Source organism: Falco rusticolus, chromosome 7 (genome assembly GCF_015220075.1).
Source record: "Falco rusticolus isolate bFalRus1 chromosome 7, bFalRus1.pri, whole genome shotgun sequence".
Taxonomy (NCBI): domain Eukaryota; kingdom Metazoa; phylum Chordata; class Aves; order Falconiformes; family Falconidae; genus Falco; species Falco rusticolus.
In genome coordinates this window covers 37,747,755-37,767,065 of record NC_051193.1, presented here as the reverse complement: position 1 = coordinate 37,767,065, position 19,311 = coordinate 37,747,755, and the positions used below count along the sequence as shown (strand labels likewise).

Genomic DNA, 19,311 nt, shown 5'->3' with positions numbered 1-19,311 from the left:
ATTCTCCAGGGTCTCATTTTACTATAAAGACAGCAATTTATACCACCATTTTACTCCTTCTTCATTTCTGCTGTCAATTCCTGTTACTTCTTTCCACTTCACAATCTAATGTACTCTTCCCTGTGTGAGTCCAGACCTCCCACTGAAAAACTGTGGTCATGGAGAAACCATTCCTCTTTTCTTTCTAGCCATCATTTTCCAACCACCAGCCTGCTCCTGTTGAGGCTGTCAGTCATCTGAAGACTTCTTGGCTTCAACCCCTGTGTCTGGACTTAAAGCTTTCTTGCCCATCAGTGATATCCCACTCTCTCCTCAGCCCACTGCAAGCATGATTTCTTTACTTTTGTACCCACACCGTCATTTGTAGGACAATAGTTCGTCTATTCTGTAACCGGGAACCTACTGAGGTCACTTTTCTTGGCCACATCATGCTCTAGCTTCAGCTTTCTTCTACACAGGTGACTATGTATTAGCATCAAAAATATACAGCATACATTTCTAATCTAGGGGGAATGCGTTTCCTGTGCCGTAAGAAGTGGTGTAACTTTATAAGGATTTACAGACTTTCTGAGCTTATACAAACAAACTGTATTGTAAAAAAAGAAAACAAACAAAAAATCCAGCAAAAACCAACATCTCCCTGCCAAAAGTGCCCCAACATACTATTTCCTGCAACAGCTATATGCAAATAGTAGCATTTCATATTCCAGGAGGAGAGGTGTGGGGTGGAGCTTTGTGTTTTGAATAGAAAATCATGGATCTCATCAAAAGGATTTATCATCCAATTACTGACCTATTTCCAACATGAATTAGTTACAGCTAAGAGTTGACTTTGGTACCTATATCTGTCACCCAGAGTTTTGCTTTTGCATTCTCTGGATGTAAGGTTATGCTTAAAAATAACTATTGCATTTATAATATGAAACCTACATTGACACTATTAAACCTGATCTTGTCACTTTTCCTCTTCAGGCAAGTACTTGCTTGAAACTCACTTGACAGTTTAATAGCACAAATAGCAAGTCCTAAGAAAGACAGTCCTTTAGAAGACAGTCAAGAATCTTGGCCACTCGTAATTGTGTTAGCAAACTTTGACATCATGAGCCAGAAAATCCCACCTTGCAGACTGGAAATCTCTGTGCAGTTGCTTGGGGTGTCTGTTATTTGTGCAGAAGGGAACAGAGTCTGAGTAGGATGGGGAAAAATGTGTGGACACAGTGCAAACTCATCACACAGGATAGGACTACAGCAACTCTCTCCAAAGCCTGATATGCTGCTACAAAGCTGAGAAGGCTTTAATGTGTTTGGCAGAAGGAGGATTGCAAGAAAAGATAAGAAAGTGGAAAGGCTCAGAAAATTTGTAAGGGAATTTTTGTAGAAATGACCTTCCTCTGAGGCTTTCTCCAACAGCTGAGACCTTAGGAGGAGATGATCTAAGCCCTTAGAGTTCATCAGATTCTGACTTAAAAACCCACAGGCTTTAAGCTACAGGGACACCCTTCAGGTTGTGCAAAGCCTTTGTTCACTTCTGTTTAAATGTGATCTCCCCTTTACAATGAATCAAAGCTTTTCTAACCCTCAGGCCTTGGTAAAGGAGCTGCTTTGTTTTCAAAAGTGCTGTTGGAACAACAGGATCAGCTAAGCCAGGAAAGAGCAAACTGTGAGATTTTTGTACTTTCCTAAACACGGAATGATATTTAGGGATGCTACCTGTACAGTCATCTATACCAGACCATATTCTCTCTCCACAGCATACTAAGAAACAGTTATGGACCTTGAACTTAGAAAATCATGCCTGGAATGTGAGTATAATGGTTAGGTATTGTATGTAAAAAGAAAACCATCTGAAACTCATCATAAATGTCCGAGCACTGGATAGTTATCCATTCTATAATTCTGCAGTGCTCTTGGCTTAATAGAGTGCAGTAAATATGAAAAATGTATTTAGAAAAGGAAGTATGCTTCAGGCCCTTGAGGAAAGCTCTGCATACTTAAGCAATGATTCTTGACTTGCTTTTAATAGCTGTTTTGCTGTTCCCAGTTTGATACGTTGTTTTCGAGAAAATAAAATTTCATGGCACAACTTTTTAATGGATCGGACTATCTTTTTTTTCTGCTCTACTTAAATTTTTGAAGTCTTCAGTCTTTTTTCCTTCTTAAGAAGGATTATTTTAAGTGTATTTCTTTTTTAGGATGCAAAAGAAGAAAAACATATATCCTGGGTGAACATAGGAAGGGATTTGTTACTGCAGTCGCAGGAGCCCGGTATTCATTTCTCATCACTTAACCTCATCTCACCATCTGCAAGTAAGGCACTGGATAAAGCTGATTGTCTAGTCTCTAGTCAGTGGAAGAGGTGTGTCCCAAGGGTATTTATGCCCACGTGCTTAGACACCTCTTTTAAGATGACAGTCCAGCTGTAGAGGTGTTTCTATCTCTTATTCAACTAGAGAGGAGCCTTGGGACTAGCTGAGCCCTTGTAATTGATTAATAAGCTAGAATTAGGTGAAAAGAAACACACATTTTGTTTTAAGTTGAGATTAATGCTTTCTTGTATTAACTTTGTTGAAAATCTAGTAGATGGCCAAGTGAAGCTCCTAGGAAAAAAAACAAACCACCCTGTAGTTCACTGCTTATTGCATTTCCATTTTTTATGTAATGGCATATTAGTTTTCTTTCAATCTTCTAAAAATTCTCTGTGGTTCTCAGATTTCTTAGTAATATATATTAAAACCTGAAACGCATGTTTGATAGTCATTTCAAAACCTAAAACTGTGTTTATAAAGAATTGCTAAGTCAAAAGCATCCATTTTTTTCCTGTATTTCCTATCATCCTCAGTTACTGTCAAAATACAAAATATTTTGTCATCTCATGAATAAAAGTATCTTATTTTCCTGAACACAAAAAGCTCATTGATTTCTCCTCCGTTAAAGTACTGAATCCAATGCATACTCCTCCGTGCCTAGTAGGTAAAGTACTAGTCACTGTTAAAATTTCTCCTAGTTATATGAACTTCTGCTGCATTACTATACCTGATATCTTACAGAATCTTTTCCTGTATCTTTTTGCTTCCTTTATTCTCTATATTTCAGGGCTTGTAATTGGTATTGACTGCTATCAGTTCTTCTTTCCACTCCTACTCTACAGTTTCTATTTTACATTTTTTACTTCTTCTCTTCAAGTTTTTTAATCATAGCTTGCTTCTCTTTTATTCCTAAATGTGAGATCTGTTTTTAGCAAAACAATGTGAATGGTGATTGCTAAGTGTTTAAAATCTTTTCTCCCAGATGGTTTGGCTCAGAATAATTATCAGTTTTGCAAGATTCATTCCTTTGCATTAATTACATATATCAATGGTTTGGATTTTATTCTGTGTACGGATATCAAGTGTAATAAATTCATGATCTTTACCTTCAAGCTACAACTCATTTTAGTTCAAAGATGAGTCCTTACATTTATCATCAGGAAGGCAAAAAGAGAATTCCTTCATGTTTAATGCAGCATTTTCATAATCAGGAAACTGTAACTATAATTTGTTTTTAACCACTTCTGAAGCACTTTGTATTGGCTGTAAGTGACCATCAGCATAGATCATTAAAGGTAAAGATGACAGCATTTTGGGTTTGTGTGTTCTACAAATAGCAGTTTATAGAGATATTGCACAACTTGGTGCAGTGTTATGGTCTGTAGCAGGCACAGGCCAGCATGGGATCTGCTTCTGCCTTCAACTAGTAATTGAGGAATATTCAAGATTACTATTTCAGAGTCGCCAGGCACAATACAAAGTACCGTTCCCACCCTCTAAAATCCACTTGATCTATCCCAAACATGCTAATTTGGCCATTTCAGTCAAACCAATCTTTTCCATGGGTTCAGTCATAGGCTGGCACAAATGCACATGCATTGCTTCCAATTCTTCCAGTTTGTTACCAGATTCTTAGAGCTGGAGTATAGGCAGCTAGAAAGTCTCTTTTCACACCCCTTGTGACTGCACTCGTTTTATCCTTGGCACCTTGATTTTATTGCAAATGAGAACACTTTATTTTTTCCTTTCAATCTCTTTTTTTGTTATTTTGGTTGATGCCTGGTTGGTATAGCTCACCAGTTCCACAGATAATAGTTTCCTATTTGCTTTAGCAGAGTGCAGCTGAACCAGAGAGCTTCTTTTCGTCATAGCAAATGGATCAGGATTCCACAGAGCCCAGATTTGCTGCCTAAAGCCACATGCCTAGTTAGCAACTCTTTTCTTGCTTTCTGTCCTGTTTTTCTTGTAGGACAGGAAGGGTCTGAGACCAGGAATTAAAATGGATGGTTCCTGTCTTTCAGCAGTCTTGGGAACTCTTCTTTTGGAGACAATAAAGCTAGCTGGAATTAGCCCTTGTAGGGAAATTACCATTAAAATCCCTTATTCTAATCCCTGAGCCTTTAGAATTGTGTTAAAGCAGCTTAAGGAAGAGTATATGTAGTTAAAATACTGGAAGAAACAGGCAGATCCATGCTCCTATAGCTCTTTCTTCCAAAAGGGCTTCTGCCCTATGTTTCTTCTTCCTCATGGAGTATGTTCCCACTCTTTGTTTTTCATCTATGGCTATTTATCCAGAAGAAAAAATCCTGGAAGTTGACCAATGGAAATCTGGGCAAGACCATGTAGTAAGGGTTTATCAAACTCTCTTTGCAGCAGATAAAGCCAATTATGTTTGTCACCATGGACTAAAATAAGCCTTGTTCAAATGAATTTTCTTCCCATGATGTTATGTTTACCGAGCTCCTGCGTCACTGTAACTGGGAACCCTGCGATGTAGATACATTAATATAACTATGAAAAGTCACAGAGGAGCAGAGCAGAAACAGGGAATGCATCTAAAGGGGAGATAATTCTCCAGTCACCCTGATAAGGGAAGAGGAGACAGCTGCTTTCTTTGGCACAGAGTGTCATACCAGGCTATCGGCATTTCTTTTGTCTATAGACTATTTCCCTCCCCAGTGCACTCTAGGAAGAAATAATGTAACTGGAGAAAAAAAAAAAAAGAAAAAAAAAAAGGAGTAATTAAGCAGACACATTCAGCTTGAGGAGAAAAAGTTCTGCTTTCTGCAACTTGCTGGCAGTGGGTCTCTGCTGCTCGCAGGGTGAGCTTGTCCCAGAACTCCAGCCAAGGACAGAGGAATAGGGTTTTACTCATTTGGCTTCCTCCTCATGTCAACCCCATAAAGTCTGATGGCTTGAGCTTTACATGTGAGAGATGTAGCAAAACTGAATTCCTCACTGAAACACATCTCATTAGCATCTTGAGGTGGGTATTGAATGGCTGCACCCTACTAGAAGGAATTAAATCTATCTTGATAAGATAGATTTAATAACTGATAACTTAAGACATCGCTGACGATCTTTAATCTGATTTCCCGGCATCCTGTATAGAATTTGAAGTTTTACTTTGGCCTCCTTTGTCTGTGTATGCACTGCATTATTCGATATGTCTCTGTATCTACACTAGAAATTTGAAAGAAAAATTGTTAAAATATTTCAGCAGGAAAGTACAGAAGTTTTGAAAGCAACCTTAAGGTACTAGGTAATTTGAGACAAAAACATCCCAATATATTGTACTGTGCTCTCTTCAGTTAGTCCTGCAACACAGAAAACTACATTTTGTGACAAAACAGAATCTAGTGCTACTTTAACATCACCCAACATTGGAACAAACTTTGAGCTTACTACAGCTGCTGCATAAAGATTCATTCAGTAAATTATGCTTTACAAACTGCATTGAGAGACTTGGGCTAATTTTATTAGAGGTTTTAATTCTGATCCTCTGTCTAGTAGTTGGGTAACTGTAAAAGAACTATTTATTAATTTAAAGCTCATACAGCTGATTGATGCATGCTAATGCATTTTAGATTTAATAATCACATCTTCCTTAATTGAATTGTATTTTCTCAGACAGAGCATATAATTAAATCAAGTCTTTTCTAATCCTTCTCATGCCAGATTATTCTATGCTACATTGGGGAAAAAATAGTCAAAAGTATGAATTTAGTTAATTTAAGCTCATTGAAAAAATCTGCAGTCATATTGTGAATGTTTGGGATATTAAGCATTTTCCAAAAGAAAGAGATGCATTTTTCCATACATATATTCTGCAATAATTAAGATGTGTTTAGAGGCAGCAAGACTGAAAACACTGCTAGGAAGGAAACTGTTTTAAGAAAATCCAGCAAATGTGGACAGCAGATAGTGAAATCTGCATACCACGTGACCAGCAAGCTACTTCAAAAAATTGTTCTGAAATATCTTTATGCAGAACAAGTCTATAAGAGAGAAGACACGAGAAAAAAAAGACAAGACATAGCTAAGAAATCACAGACCAGAAGAATGAGAAAATACTTTACTGAGACACTGTGATGTATTTGTTTATACCTGGTCAGTTGTCTCCAAGATGCAAGTCCAGGACTAAGGGTATTCGAAAACATAAAGGATTAAAAAACCTGGCTTAAATGAGGGGGAAAAGTAATTCAGAGTTGGGGATGGATTTCAGGAAGACATACCATACCAAGGGAAAGACAAAGCAAGAAAGGTATTTGCAGGAAAGAGATTTATCTGTCAGCATAAATTGTTAAAATCCACTTTGCACCTCTACTAATAGAGCTGCAAGAGGATAGAGTTTAGGCGTACAGAGATTTACTTTTTTAACACTTTTTGCTAATTGCTGTGGAGCTTTTGATAGAAGAAACATACAGAAATATAATTTACATTAGAATGTTCAAGCTTGGCATTTTCTTCTTTTTATGATAGATCAGAGGAACTGTATATATCAATGCATCTTCTGTGTCCATAACACTTCAAAAGATTTATTCTGCAAAACAGAGCTACGGAAATAAGCAGGATCTTTTTCTCTGATAAATGATGTGTTGACTCAAGTCTAAATTACTGACCTGATCTAATTTGTTCATCAGAGTTAAATTATAGAATTTATCCTTTTTTTAATAAACAACACTGGTTTCCAATTACAAAATGACCTGCAGCAGGATTTGATTTCTCTTCTTGATTTCCAGACAGTATAATGTTATTAAAGATAACATGGTGGGGCTATAGTGTTTTGTCTGAGGATTTTGATCTCATGCTGTATGGCATTTCACTTGAAGAATGATTTGTTCATAATATCATATTCATCCTTGTACTAGCAAAGGTCTTACAAAGATTTGTTTCCTTGACTACCCTGTGTCACAGGCTTGAAATGTAATTCCATAGCAGTAAAAGAAAAAAAATAATAATTTGACACTGTTGTATAATTAATAACATATCACACAAAGATATCTGGTTAGCAAAGTGGTTTCAAGGTGCTGCTTGTGAAGTAAAGGCATGCTTTTCTTTGCAAGAGATTTGTAAAACATATGCAGGATGATGATTTTTCTTCCTGGCACAAAAAAGTACTAGTGTTGGTCTTTAATGTTTCTTCGTGGGGCCAAGCATGCATTGACCAAGGTCAATAGGAATATTTCCTTTCTGAGCAGGGTACGTCAGTTCATATGCCTTACCACTGACAGCTGTAGGGGTTTGCTCCTCGTTTGAAATAAGGCCGACCTACATGACATACACCATGTAATAGGATGTTATAATAAAAACTGCTTACATCTGCACTTCCTGATAAAGGTCTTCTTGTCACAGCATCATCTGGAAATATTCCTGAGGTTTTCAGTTCTATTCACGTGAATACACTATGTCTAACATGAGCTCAGGGTAAAGGCACCCGCCACCTCTTCTCCAACTCTTTTTGAAGGGAAATCTGAGCAGCAAATTTAAGTTATAAACAGGGGTACTTTATCTAAGTTCAGTGAGTACAAACAAGCGCAGTCTTAGGCTGGGGAAGGGTCCTGTCATTCCTGGCCTGGGTTCTGCTTAGATATACTCCTTGATATAGAATATGGGTGAGCAGGGTATCACTGCACATGCTGACTGCTCATCTAAGCATGAATTAACTGGCTGCTCATCTTTTTTGAGCTTTCAGGACTTTACTCCAGGCACTAGGTATCTTCTGCAGCAAAATGTTTCTTCCCAGTTTATAATTGTTTTATCTTGCTGACTTACAACTGGTTCTTTAGGAAATCAGTGGCACTGAGGATCTGCTGTCTATAAGTGAACATAAACATTTCACTGCTTAACCCCACTGACAGCAGGACTAACTTGTTGGAAGGCAGAGGGGTGCTTTTACTTGCCAACACCTTCCTTGGTCTCCCCTAGCATTGCAGTTATTCTTGAAAAAGATACCTTAACTATTCAGTTTATTAAAAGCCTTTCTAAGCTGGCTAGTCAGCTTCGCAGCTTGTGTTCTTTCTACTAGCAATTTAGATGAAGTTGACAAAATGCACTTATAGTCCTTCTGCGTACCTATCGTCTCCTACATTTCACATCAGTGGCGTGCCTTGCCAGGGTAGAGCCCTGCTGGATAATAAAATGCTAAATAAATTATAGCTGGAGGGAATAGAGGTGGTGTTGATTGATGCTAATTCCCTGAAGTCAATGTAATAGTATCTTCTGAGGCTGTGTTAGTGACAGTAGGTTGAAAGAAGAAATGTTTCTGAAGGAAAAAAGTACAAGATTACATATTACATTTCTAGTGAGCAAAGAGGATCCTGCTGGAGGTACCGGCCACTTGTGATAATAAAACTGACAAAAGGTTTTGTAATGCTGAAGTTCCTACACCTGTAGTACTGTTCTGTGAGCATAAGGGATGCAATTAGAACAATATACAAATCAGTCTTTTTCCCTCATTTCATTTTCTCTCCACAGAAGCCGTTGTTGTCTTTTATCAGTTAATTCCACATTCCCTCCTGCACAGACAAAATGACATGGGTTTGAGTTCTCTAGCTGCTATACTATTTCCTAAAACTAGTTTTCTTTATTCAGAAATAAAATAGATTATAGAAACAGATGACAGAAACCCCCTATACTGACCTGTACTAAAGGGACTAATACTCCACTTGTTTGTGTTTTTTATTTTCTTCTTCCCTCCCCTTTTTTTTAAAAAAAAAAACAAAACTCTGATAAATTTGTCTTTGCCATTTTCTATTTATTTTGTAAACAGAGGATAAGTAACTGACATCGTAATTAGATCTAAGACAACCTAGAATCATTTGATCTTTTTTGTAGTCAGTGGATTGGGGTAGAGAAGACCTAGAATTTATTTGGAAATTTGCCCCTTGCTTCCTGATGACCTCGACCACGACACTTCACTCTTTTGTGTGTTGTTTTCCACATTAATATATGACAACAGCTTTAGTGAAGGACTTTGAGATGTGAAGTGCCTGCTGCAGAACACCTTTCCCGGTTTTTATTCTTACCTCTTCTTGTCTTCCCTTTCTTTGTGGTGAATTGGCAGATAATCACGATGGTCCAAGGCACTTGCAAGGAAAACATGGGTCAGAGATACCTACATCCCAGAAATATTTCTATTATTTTCAGCTACGTTGAAAACAAACACTTTTTCTATTCCCAGCTGGTCAAGATGGTAGCCCCAGGGGGTGTCCTGAGAGACAGAGACCAAACCATGAAGTTGAGGATTAAGAAAATGATCAAAACTCTCAAGTATCAGCAACAGATACTGGTGGCCAAGAGAGAAGACACGTGTTGAGAAGGAGAGTTCTGTCATCGTGCAACAGAGACGATGTTGGAAGTGAGATGTGTCCATCTTCACTTTACAACTTCCTTAGGCTGCTCATACTTGTTGAAGATACCCTACTAAGAGGGAGAGACAGAGCAGAAGAATAGTCCTGTAACTTTGGGAAAATTGGAAAGTAGTTTCCAGAACAGTTTCTCTTGATGTCATATTCATCTACAGCCATTAGGAAGAGGCTGGACTGCATAACAAGTTTCTTGGGAAGAAGGATCACCTTGCCAGCCACATAACAATGGGAAATGAATCTCTGTTCAGAGACAGAGAAAGGGTTGAGGATGTCTGAATGTCTGTGTGCTCATGAGAGGCAGAGTCATGTTTGACTGCAAAACTAATGGATCTACTCAGTCTGAGCCTGTGTCGTTGCTACAGGTGTTAATGTGTGTAGGTTTAAAAGGCTGGTCCTATTGCTTATTTAGCAATATTTTTTTACCTGGAAAATGAGTGTGAAAAGAGTTAGTGAAAGATGGAGATCTTTAGCACAAAATGCCTGTAAGCATAAAAAGATGAATCCTAAAGTCCTCATAGAAACGTGTTATTTCAACTGCTATTTTTAGAAACTACTTGTTTCTGTGGCATTTACGGTCATTTCCTTCCTTAGAAATGTTGTTTTGCAGTTGTTTCAGTCCACAAAGCATGGGCCTTCTCTGGCTTCTGCCTGAACTAACCAGCCAGTATAAATTTCTCTTGAAAGTCACAGCTGTCTTCACTGAATGTGAGCAAATGAGCCTGTCAGGTTGAGCTGACTCTAAACTTTTCTTGTCTTTGGGATGCAAATCCTTTTAAGAATATTTAGGTCATCTCTGTTTGATTTTAATGGGACATGCAGTGGGGGTGTGGGGGGAAGCAAGTTATTCTTCATAAAGGAAAGAAAATAAAAAAGATGTGCTTTAAACCATTCTGTTCAAATTCACTGTCAAAGTCATCACGTTCCATGCAGGAACCTAAACATGCTGGGCTTTTGCTCTCTTTAGGTTTGCGACAGAAACAGGCTTTTTTTCCCATTGCCTTCATCTTTCACTTAAGATTTAAACCATTTTGGGGGATGACTGGTAGCTGTTATGGGAGACCCAGGTGCAATCTAGTGACTAGCTCAAATTCCAAGGCCAGAGTGCTAGGTAGGTAGATGCTTTTAGTGCCCGACTGAAAATGTTCAAGTTCCTCACCACTTCCCTTATTCTTTACGTTCCTGGCCTGGACACCCAGTAAGCTGCTTGCTTTAAAATAGCGTTCTCCTGACATAAAGTCTCAGAGCACCACTTAAAATTGCCCAGCTCATATTCAATTCATCTTCAGGTTTCCTCAGCTGGCGATGCTTAGGTATATGTTATGGCCAGCAGAATGGAAAGCCCCAGATGTTCAAGAGCTGGGTAAATAACTCTTAATAACATAGAGCATAAAGTATTTGCTGTACCTCTTAGTCCTCCTCCAGCTCATAGGCAGAGGAAGAAACAGGATAAAAATCAGTGTGGTGTTCAGATAGTGCAGCGTTTCAGACCTGATCATCCTTAACACAAATCCCTCTTTACTGCTGGTTTATATAATAATTTCTTCCAACTTTATGACTGAGTCACACCCCCAGCCTGCCTTAATGTAAATGAAAAATCGGGCATTAATGTGATGCAACAGTTTTCATCTTGACAGAGGATGAAATGTATAATGCACTGTGTGCAGAGGGATGAAGCTGGCTTTGCAGAGGGATGAAGCTGGCTTTGCAGAGAGGGGAACCAAAGCCCCAGTGGCTGGGGCTGTGCCAGGGAGCCTGGCAGGGCTGCCAGAGCTGGTGCCCAGCATCTTCTTCACCACAGAGTGCAGAGGTCCAGTCAAGTCCCTAATGTCTGACAGCATTTAGTACTGCCTATGCTACTAAAATGTGCTGAACTGGCATTGAGGGAGAAGAAAGCAAGTTCCATCCTTAAAAACAGCAACCAAACCCAACAGGACTGGGGATGACACTCCAGAACCAGAGCTTTTGGTTTAGTAGCAGGTTTGAGTGAGGTGTGTTGGAAGACCAAGGGGTATGCAGGAGTAAGGGTTTGCAAAACAGGTGCACTGATTTATCTGCTGGTTCTCCTGGTCATCAGAGGTCTCTGCTCTCACCCATAGAGCTGTCACTTTCCGTATCCACCTCCAGTGCTGCCTGTGTACTTTTGTATTAGATGTGGGCAGCAAGCAGTTCAGATGGAGCAGAGGTTTATGTGCTGGCTTCTTGAAGGACTTAGCACCAGAAGTAAGTTTATACTATCAAGCAGTCTGTTTGTCAAACTATTACTTTCTAGTTACAAAAGACATATTTTAGGGTGTTTCTGGAGAATAAGGACTCATGAGCTCTTTACAGCTGGATTTCTGTGATCAAGTTTCAAGAATATTTAAAATACAGATGGAGGAGGAGAAATGGGTGCAATTTTCATTAGCAGTTAGGTTTATTAAGCAGCTATTATTAGATATTAGTTCTTCTAACATGCAGATAACATTAAAACTCTGGCTTATGGGTTTAAAGGTAAAATTACAGAACTAACTGCAACCAAAAAGCCTTAAAACTTCAGAAGCTTTTAAAAATACATTGCTTAATTCCAGTGAGGATTGTATGGGGGATACAGTCGGATTGAGATCATACGAAGGATTTCTTAACTTATGGTTGGGATGACTTACATAATCTACTTGTAATTGCTGTTTGTGAGCAGGAAGACCATGGCAGAGCATCCTCAGGAAAGTCAGACAAGTGTAAGGGGAAGTGAATACTACTGGTGACAACTGGAACTAGACATGATAAAAAGTTCTTTAATTGAACAGTCCCGTGGTGGAATCACAGTGCAAAATTTGAGGACTCTGCTTAGTCTTTTCCCACATCTTAATGGAAAAAAAAGTTATAAAGCTTAATTATTTAAGAAGACAGCCTGTACATTCCCCTGCTTAACCACTGCTTACAAGACCATACGAATCCTCTCCAGTTAAAGACCCTGGCTGTGGTAAGAGCAAGAGTTTTATGAGAAGCGACAGCAGAATTTTAGTTCTATGCTGCATCTGCCTTTACTCTGCCGTGTGTTTAGTCTTACCCAGTTTAATACAGCAAATTTCAGGATTGCATTTTTTAGCTTTTGGCCAACACAGACACTGGGTTTACATTTTATATTTTTACTTCAAGTTCTGATGTGACAGAGGTTTCAATTGGATACCATTCGCTGTGATCAGAAGTGTGCTTTCAAATATTTTTAAATATTTTATAGATTAGCACTCAAAAGGAAGCAGAGCCTAGAAGAAAAAGTACTGCTACTTCAGCTTCTTTTCTCTGACTGCTGATGAATTAATTATTTTTTTTTTTACATCACTTATACCAATAACAGGCATGAAAGACTTTAACATTCAGGATACCCGAAAACATTAGAAGTCGGAGGCCTAGACTAGTTGTGATGAGCTGGGGCTGGTCACTGGAAGAGGGGGAGTTGTGGGTCACCTGTAAGGGCAGGGAGGAAGCGATATCCTGGGAGCATCCCAAGTGAGCTGCAGGCAGGGCCAGTAAGGGACCACTGCTTCAGGGGTGGTCTTTTCCCTACTTGTTGCATTTGGACACATTAAATGGTCAAAACTTGTGTAAAAGTGTGCGTATATATGTGTCTGTGTATAGAGGGATGGGGTAGGGGAGAGAGAGAGAAAGTAAACACATAGTTTATCTATTTGGATTTGTATAAGGGTAGAGAAATCAAAGGCTTTGGAATTTGGAATGACAAACTACTAAATCAGACAAAAACAAACACAGGTTGACCTAAGTAGGAAAGGGAGAGAAAAGTATCCCAGAGCCCAGTGCACCATAACCTGTTGATTAACCAAACCAGCTGTTATTTGATCCAGCTATCACTGAAGTATGGAGTGGTTTTGGAGTGCCCTGAAAATCAAATGATTTGGCTTATCTAAATCAATTATGGTAACATTTTCCTCATCTTTTTGCTTTTAATAGATTTTGCATTTGACATTGATTTGGTTTTCATTTGTGTCTTCAGTTTCAATGTTTCAGAAGGCAAAACAGTCTGGAGTTAAGTAGTGTACAAAGCCTGGTTGATCTTCTTTAAGCCTCTAAAGCTACCTTCAATGACTGTCATATTAATGGGATAAAGAAAGGTACAGTGCTCCATGGAACCAGTCTTCTTTCTGTGCTGTGCTCTGAAATAATTTCCTAGGGTTTTAAGTGGATGCTGAAACAGCAGTTTAAAAATTCTTTGCTTTGATCTGAAATACCTGATAAAAAATCATGGATTTCCAGGAGTCCTTCTTGCTGTATTTCTAATCTTTTTATTTCATTTACCAGTCAGAATGACTCTATTTATCTTCTGTAGTGCATATGTAATAAATATTAGGCCATATATGAAGACAAAATCCCAAAGTGATTTGGGTAAAGGGAAAGAGAATATAACAAAGGAAGAGTGGAGAAAAAAACCCCAACAATAATAACATGAGATCAAATGTTATTTATGCTTGTACAGCATTTACACACATATTTATGAACAAACATCAGCTATAACCCAGCTGTAACTTTGCCCTGTTGTAAGCCAGTTACAAAACCATCAGTACTCTATTCATTGTCAGCTATTTAAACAGACTCCTGAGACAAGGATGCCATTTTCAAAAAATTGTTTCCCATTTCTTAGTGAAAGCTGGTGTCTCTCCAGTATGTTTTCATAGTCCCTATTTACTCTCAAAGCACAATAATATCTGTTCCTCTCATTCCAAGCTGCCCACCCATGCAAATGTTACACAAGACTTGTGTAAAATATGGGCTTATCCTAGCATCCTTCCAGCTATCCATCAGGACTCTTCCTGGACCTATAAACTTTTTTTATAAAGTTTTATGTATTTATGTGCGTGTGCTGTGCTTGCTGCGGCTCTGCCAGGTATAGGGCTGGGCAGAAGGGGAGCAGGGAATGACTGACCATGCTAAGCCAGGAGAGGAGGAAGCAGGTCAGGCTGTGCTCATAACCTGAAGATCTTTGTAAGCTGAAAACTGTCATTCTTTCCTCTATAACTATTATTCTTACACTTCTGTGTACATTTTCTCTTAACAGTGACTATGATGTCCCAGCAGCATTAGCAATGAGCCAGGTCACTAAAGGTGTTGCCGCTTGTTTTTAATGTCCTCAAATTTTTTTGAATGAGTGGTGCTGTGTCTTGCCATATTAGTCATAGATGTGGAGCCCATAAATGGTGCAGTGATTTCCTCTCTCAGTTATTAATTGGCTTGTGACAGTGACATTGACATTGTGGTTGCAGACACATGCAGATCAGAAATTAATACACTGCGATTGATAGTTATGACAGCATATAAAAGTCAGACCATCCAAGCTCTGTTAAACCACTTAATAAAAGCTGAGTGAAAGTATCTAAGAAGCATGAGACAACCTTGCATTACCTTATTTAAATCTGTTACTTAATGAAAACATAAATATTTAAAACCCGTGAAGTTATTAACTAAATTAACCAGAATTATTTTAAAGGTACCATTTACTCAGACAGATCACCAGCCAATGCAATCTCCGTTTAAACTGATGGAGCTATGCTGTTGTAGACAGCTTGAGCTCTAGATTATAATACTGATAAAGTCATATACCTTTTCTAAGCATACTGCATTTGGAGCATGAGGGGTTTTTTTTGTGACAGCTACATAAATGTTTGTCCTATGACTTAAGGACCATAAAAACACGTTTTATATATATACATATAAAAGTTCACTTATAACTTACCATTCTGTAAAGTTTATCCTCCAGATCCTGATTAATTCTTTGTAAGGCTAGGTAATTATTTTGTATCCTAAAACAAAGATGATATCATGTAATTGAGTGCATTATTTTTTGTGTTGTTTTTTACCCGTAATTTTCACATCAGTACAAAACCTTGCCTTGCACTACTTGAAGTCTATTTTCTTATCACTCCTGTTGCCAGTCAGTGGTTGCCTTTGAAAGGTAATTGCCACCTACTTCCTAAGCAAACTTCTTTGTCTTGTTTGCTTACTGTATTTAGCAGCAAATTCCACCAGGAAGTGAAAATATGTTTGCTGTTCTGCACTTGTGTGCAGACACACATCGCAGCATGGGAACTTGCACAAAGAGACTGTAGCTTTACATCAGGCTCAGGAATTACATGTTAGAGAGGAAACTTGAACTTTATACCTAGCCAGTACAGAAAAATGTGTATGGAGCTCTCTTAATAAGGAGAATAGCAGCAGAAACCTAATGACTGTACCTAAACCAACACACCAGTATCACTACATGACTTAGAAAAGAATATTCCTGCTTTTGACAGAAGTTCAAGGAATTGCCTTTTCTCAAGAGCTAAACACATCCCCTTTGCTTCAGGGAATACATTTAGATAGCTTAGCCTGGAAACGGTGGGTATTTATTTTTATCAGCACTGAGGGATTGAATGGACTTGCAAAATGAGGCTTCCCTGCTTATTCCAGAGCAATACACCAAAGGAAAGTTTCAGTTTGTAGATCTTCAGGTTGCTTAGATGGTGACCTTGGTATTGTAATGAACAAGCTGTGCAGTCTGTGGGAAAGACATCGCTATTTTGCTAGTAGCTGTGCCTTTCTCTTCACAGAAGGTAAGGAGGGTAACTCCTTGTTCTTGTTTGTACATATCACCTCAGCAGGTATAACAAACGGAAAGGAAATGTTAGAAGCTCAGCTGTGAAAAGTTTGTCTGAATAAATCTATATGTTTGTACTGAGAATCTTAGGTCCATAGGTCAAAGTGTTTTCAGTGACGAGTTGATTTTAGGTAACGTGCAAGCGTGTTCACTGTAAGAAGGAACCCAGCTGTAATACACACTCATTCAGCAGAAAGCTGCTTCCTCTGAGAAGCCTGGATCTGGGTGTAGTTTCCATAATGATCAGGAAGGGACTGAGATTAAAGAAGTCTCTTTGGCTTATTGTATGGTTAGGAGCCACTGTTGAAACCAGAACAAGGATCTGAATTTGAACCATGTCATGGCTGCAGATTGAGGGGTCCAGCCTGCCCCTTCCCAGAAGTCAAGTGATGTGATGGCTCAGGTCTCTCCCTGCCTCTGTTGCTGTGGATATTTTCCTTCCAGTTAAATGATCAAAATTCTCCGTTTGGGGGCAAGCCAGAAGCTCACGGTGCCTCTTGCAAGGTATGCAGAGTTCCAGCTGGGGCTCCCAGTAATAAGGTAACATCTGCTGCACAGACCTGGGAGGGGAGGTCTGTGCTGAGGACATCTGCTCTTTGAACATAAATAATGACATCCCCACGGGTGAAACTCCCCAGAGTACTTGAAGGTCAGCCCAGACTCAGGGAAGCTGTTTCAAATGTGCATGGCAGCCTGGGGACGGTTTCATCATTGTATACATTTTACAGAGCTGGTAGGCAGAGTTTTCCTCCCTGTGAGGAGTGTCTGTGATAGACACTTTGTTAAGGTGATGACCCCAGTGGGCTGCAAATCCATGAGACTTGTGCTAACCTATGGCTTGGTCATTCCTCACCAGTTCTCACAGTGCCAGTGTGTAAATGTCCAGGTGACCTGAAGGACTGACTGAAGTTTATGGATCTCTGCATTGTTCATGTTCCACTTAGACACAGCATTTGCCCCTAAGCTTCTGTATAGACATTTCTTTGTGCATCTCTGGGGATACCTGGGATTTTCACAGCTATTTAGCTGTCAACACAACAGAGAAAAATCTCAGGTTAACCTGTACCCAGCTTTTTATGGCACAGAAGGCAGAGATGATCTTGGGAAACTGTTGGAAACAAGGAGGCTCAAACTGGCTTTGCCTGCAAACAGCCTCTCAGCACAAACATAGTTATGTTTTGCTGGTAAGGCTGCATGCCATGGTGCAGGCAACAAGGATTTAGAAAAATAAGATAGATCCCACTGGCTGGGAACAGAAGTACCCCAGTTTCTTCTCTGTCATGGTCTACAGTTTCTCTCTAGTAAAGCAAAATAGGTTAAATGTGGTTTGTACCCAGGCAGCTAGTGGCTCAAGTAGATATGGTGTAAAGCCAATGTAAACTTTTAGCACCTGCAACCTCCTAAAAGTCTGCATGGGTTCAAAAGCACCTGCATAAATTCCTGAAAGAAAAGGAGAAAAAGTATTGCTTCAGGGCTTTTCTAGCTCAGGTGTCTCCATACCACAGTCTATTCTGCAGTGTAGACCTACATGGAGAGCTCAAGGGAGACCCTATAGGTTCCCTTCCCATACATTTTAAGGTTGTAAATCTGGCTTCTTTGTAAATAAAGTGAAGAGTAAGTCAGCTTCAATACCCTATGAAACTGCTATAAGAATGAAGTCATGTGAACCGATAATTTACTATTGTTCTTTGAAGGCTTTTTGTGTTGTTCATATTATTAGGTGATAATCATGTGCTTCCAGATGCATATAATGCATGGATTAAATGCATGTTTAGATTCTTGACCAAATTAGGGCCTAATGAAAAATATTCTGATCATATCGAACATCAGGTGTTTGTGCTCTAACCCAACAAACAACACCCTCCTCTTTAAGACTGCAGATCACCACTAAAGAGTGTCTGCAAAAGCCTCTGTTTCTCTGCTTCCACTCTCAAGCCCTCTTAAGGCCATGAAATATATCTAAGTAAAACATGGGCTTGGGCTGACTTTCTCTAAAGAAGGGAATTTCAGCCAGAGTGCAGTTTAGCTTTGATGTGTGACTTAAAACAGTACCTTCTTGTTCAAAGCACCTTTTCCCTCTCTGTTATCAAAAGTTACACCAGCTTCGTCACAAAAACAAGACTTCCCCCCTATTTATTCCAAAGCCAACACAGCTACGGGGTTCCTCTTCAGAACACCCCTTTAGCCTGTAAAAATGTCTTGCTTTTGCTGACAGTTATGTTGGGGGGGGCTAATCTCAGTGCTAAATACATGCTTGCATGGGTTTGTATCTTGTGTCTTGAAATAACTCTACTCTCTGGTAAAAGCTAGGATGGGGACCTTGCCAAGTTGTTAACCAGGGGAGGGTCTCAAGAAGGAAACCCAACATGAACTTTGGAGTCCAGCTTTGGTTCCAAGATTGGTAGTTGAAATTTTTTTAGATTTTAATTTTAAAAAATCCATGCTGATCTGGTCAGATAGGGGACCTCTGTGAAATACATGAAACCCTCAACCTCTTCAGTACCTTTTCAAAGCTGAACCTACGCTTTACAGTTAATGTTTTCAAACCTATTCAGCACTGCCCTGTTTTTGCTCCCACCAGGAAAAAAAGAAAAAGGCCACCTCTAAATGTTGGTAGAGAGGTCGAAAACTTGACCTTCGAGCCACATAAGTGGCTCCCTTGCTTGGGTAAGAGAAGGGAAGCCTAGCAGCAACACAGGTAATTCTGGGTAAATTAAGACAATAAAGGCTTTCGGAAAGGAATAGAAAAGGATGTCCATTCAGCCTCTTGGAAGAATTCTGCACTCCACAGTAATGGTAGTTTAATAACAGAAATGTTTGCTAGCATGCAAGTGGGATCTTGTTACACAGGGCTTATTTACTAGAGGGGGTTGAATTTCTCTTCCTGTGCAGTGAATAAAGCAAGAGACACGTTATTGAAACTAATTCTAGTTCCTTGTGTTTCTCACACTGATTTTCCTCTGTGACATGTTGCTGACACGCTTTTGGATTACAGTTTTGTTTCAGGCAT

The 19,311-nt window shown here is 39.2% G+C and overlaps 1 protein-coding gene across 2 annotated transcripts in view; it reads right to left on the bottom strand.

Annotated features, from left to right (window-relative positions):
• The window catches only part of BEGAIN (brain enriched guanylate kinase associated), a 156,031-nt gene that overhangs the window by 37,850 nt on the left and 98,870 nt on the right, over positions 1-19,311 (bottom strand). For both annotated transcript variants that reach the window (XM_037395928.1, XM_037395929.1), the window contains one exon: positions 15,399-15,465. In XM_037395928.1, the coding sequence (XP_037251825.1) occupies positions 15,399-15,465 (67 nt within the window). The remainder of the gene's footprint in view (positions 1-15,398; positions 15,466-19,311) is intronic.